This window comes from Sebastes fasciatus, chromosome 17, assembly GCF_043250625.1.
Source record: "Sebastes fasciatus isolate fSebFas1 chromosome 17, fSebFas1.pri, whole genome shotgun sequence".
In the NCBI taxonomy this organism is placed as follows: domain Eukaryota; kingdom Metazoa; phylum Chordata; class Actinopteri; order Perciformes; family Sebastidae; genus Sebastes; species Sebastes fasciatus.
In genome coordinates this window covers 6,993,006-6,996,568 of record NC_133811.1, presented here as the reverse complement: position 1 = coordinate 6,996,568, position 3,563 = coordinate 6,993,006, and the positions used below count along the sequence as shown (strand labels likewise).

The window sequence follows — 3,563 nt, the reverse complement described above, 5'->3', positions numbered from 1 at the left end:
GTTTTCTATCCTCATATCCATAAATTAATTAAACTTTTATTAATTTTTATTTTTTTAAGAGGAGGAGAGGGGGGTCACAGCTGCTAATTACTTCAGCATATAATACTCTTAAACATATATTTTTTTTGATTGATTGATTTATTCTCTGAGGGAGGCTTTACTACACACGGAGAAATCACCTTTATTTTGAAATGATGAACACTACAAGCGGAAGTCGCATATTTTTCACTCTGTCGACTCAATTTACCGCAAAGTTATTCAGGGAGTCACTGCTAACGATAGAGGGGAAACAACTGACTGAGAGGGGATTATACAGCCGTCGTTGTCACAGCTCAGTTGAACCAAACAAACAGATTCACATTACATCCACAGAGTAGTGTGTTGTTGAAGAAACGATGTCAAAAACAGACTGCAAGGCAGCTAAAGACATGACCGGGGCGGTAAGTTTGAGCTGTGTGGTGTTAAAACACAACTGGGAAAAAGCAAACATGTTTCATAAATAACTTATTTCAGATGCTTTTCTTTGCCTTTAGATGGAGGAAACGATGCAGCGACTTCAGGGACGATTCCAGACGATGTCAGAGCAGCTGGAGACCAAAAATATCCTTTTATTGTTGTAACCTGTTTCCTACTCTAACTACTTACTACTAACTTCACTGCATGCTTCAGTTAGTGGTGTTTCCGGTTTACCTCAGAAATGACGCAGCATGACGTTATTTGAGCTAGAAACCCACCTGAGAGCTCTAGTAGTGGTCAAACACTCACCTGTGGTAACATGCATGAACACTGGGGGGCGCTCAAACTCATTTTAACTGGAGTTGACAGGCAAATACTCCACAAAACTTCAACCTAGTATCAATAGGAAATCTTCATAGTGTATATTGTATATTAGATATAAATGTGTCATATGCAACTTCTATGAAAATAATCTGGAAAAAAACATGTAAAGATCAGAAGGATGAGACAGCATAAATTGTGTAACATAGGCTTTTTCCACATTTTAACTTGTCATAATAAGAAAAGGCACAGGTGTTACTAATTATGTTAACAATTGCCAGTAATTGTCATTAATTTTATGATATGCACCTGTGCTTTTGCAGATTAATCGCCAACTATTTTGATAAGCGATTAATCGGTTTTAGTAATTAAGAAAGAAAAAAAGGTAAAAATTCTCTGATTCCAGCTTCTTAAATGTGAATATTTTCTGGTTTCTTTACTCCTCTATGACAGTAAACTGAATGTCTTTGAGTTGTGGACAAAACTAGACATTTGGGGACGTCGTCTTGGGCTTTTGGGAAACACTGATCGATATTTTTCACCATTTTCTGACATTTTATAGACCAAACAACTAATCGATTAATCGAGAAAATAATCGACAGATTAGTTGCAGCCCTAGTTAAAATATATTATGTGAAAAAGGAAAATTATGTTGTTAACAATACAGTTGCTAATGGGACACAAAAAAAAGAAAAAGGTTTAAGAGGCACATTTCCTTATCTATTATCAGGGATGACATTTTTGGACATTGCTGTAAATCGTTAATATAATGTAAATCAGAATTAGTTGCTGTTTTGTTTTGTTACTGTCTAAACAGCTCCTATCAGATTTCCTCCTTCACTTTCTCACTAGACGAGATGGGAACCCGCATCGATGACCTTGAGAAGAACGTGTCTGAGCTGATGACACAGGCTGGGATGGAGGAGCAGGCCAGCTCCAAGTGACAGCCGGCCTGCTTTTCATCTGTTGCATCATGTGACTGCCAAAAAACTGAGGGGTTCCTGTTGCCTTGCCAACAGTGATGTCACTTTAGTGGTGCCTACAAAGTTCATCAAACACTTTGACTTCTGAGTCGACCACAGTTTACCTCCTAAGTTGATCACTTTCAAGTTTAGCCAATTGTGCATGTTTTTTCCGAGGTGCTACCGTGCTGCTAACAAACCTGAGTGTATCACTCAGTACTAACACTAATCACAGGTTAAGGAGCCTGGGGAAAAAAATGTCTTCATAGCATTTCCAATCAGATTACAGCTGACCAAGGGGCTTAACGTTACCCTGTAGAGATTTATTGTAAACAAACAATGTTTTCTAATCCCCCCAAAATCGTATTTGTACCCTCAAGGCGTAACAAACACACCAAACACATTCACTACCTCTTGCAATATTTTCAAAGCCTTTTCCAATGTCTTGAAACCTGCATTCTATGTGTACGTTTTGGTCTTCACATCGACACCTTTTGCAGCCGCCAGCTGTAGATATGTGTGTGCATAGATAGATATATGTCCTTGCGCAAACAATGCAGGGATCTGCTTGTCAGAAAAGTGTTGCTCTGCAGTGCCTGTAGCGGTGTATCTGCCAGTAAACACGGAGGAAGGACATATCAACATCTTACCACCAAAGAAAACGTAAGGCGTGTCACGTGAGCAAAGCTAAGAAGACAGTTAAGCTCGTACTTGAACTGCTCTTCGGCTGCACTCTGAAGCCAAAACACACATTTAACCATATCAGTTTAACAAGGGCATCTTCTCATTTTTTTGATCAAAATCTGTGTGTGTGGCATGAATTTATAGTTCCTTGTATACACAGCACATAAGCTTTGTGTGCACTGTATCCAATCCTCCAATTGCTCAGATCAACTTGTGTAGGTTGTCTATATCCTGAATATGTCACTTAAAATGCACACAGTGGCATCTAACATTAGCCATGACATTATTGGAAGAAAATGTAGTTTTGCAAAATGTAGCAACTTGTGACAAAAGCCATTTGAATGGTTTAAACTGCTGACTAAATGTAGTTTGCTCATAGAAATACAGCTTTTGTATCATTTGGACTAATCTAAATGGTAGTGTTCTTCTTTATAATGTCGCCATGAAACAGTTTAATCTGCAGTGTAAATTGAGCTATCCAGTGGCATTAAAACGGTGTACTATCACCCATACAGTAGGCTGCTAATAGAGACAACAGGATTTGCAAACTGAAGGATAATATTTGTTATTGATGACTTTATAACATCTTGATTTCTGGGAGAATATACTTTTTTTTATCACATCTATGCAAATCATTTCTGAGCATGTGAAGTACAACTGTTTGCCATATCATGTTGCTATACCTGTCTGACCACCACCAGTTTAATGCACATGGTGTTGCACTCAGATCAGCCATAGGATAAACTTAATGGTCAGTAGATACTGTAGTTCTGTGACTGATAATTACTGTGCACCAAAGTTAACATGCAACAGCCAAATACAGTTTTTTTTTTCATAAAACACTTTCTGTATTTATCTCTTGAAATAAAAAAAAATTAAAAAAAAGTTAATTTCTCTCGTTCAGGTCTTTATTGTTGTTATTTGTTTCTTTGTTTCCCACAATATCAGTTTTGCCACTTTTCTTTACTGGTGCATTATGAACAATGTTTTTGATGTTTACATTAAAAAAAATCTTTCACTAAAAAGTCAGGAATCAGTTGATCACATTACATTGGCCTCATTTACAATGTCTGCCTACCATAAAGAGATATACTTAGTATATCTACTACTATACTGTCTACTTAGAGATATAGAGATCTG

General features: G+C 37.3%; 1 protein-coding gene across 1 annotated transcript; it reads left to right on the top strand.

Moving 5' to 3' along the window:
* Positions 1–228: 228 nt before the first annotated feature.
* hsbp1l1 (heat shock factor binding protein 1 like 1) lies at positions 229–3,328 on the top strand. Its single transcript, XM_074613853.1, has 3 exons — positions 229–440; positions 534–600; positions 1,627–3,328. Exons 1-3 carry the CDS (start codon positions 396–398, stop codon positions 1,719–1,721), a joined length of 207 nt encoding a protein of 68 aa, XP_074469954.1. The 5' UTR covers positions 229–395; the 3' UTR covers positions 1,722–3,328.
* The last annotated feature ends 235 nt before the right edge of the window (positions 3,329–3,563 follow it).

Coding starts and splice junctions, on each gene's coding strand:
- hsbp1l1 (XM_074613853.1), top strand. CDS start 396: ATGTCAAAAACAGACTGCAAGGCAGCTAAAGACATGACCGGGGCG. Junction 441..533: donor CTAAAGACATGACCGGGGCG/GTAAGTTTGAGC, acceptor CTTTGCCTTTAG/ATGGAGGAAACGATGCAGCG. Junction 601..1,626: donor AGAGCAGCTGGAGACCAAAA/ATATCCTTTTAT, acceptor TCACTTTCTCAC/TAGACGAGATGGGAACCCGC.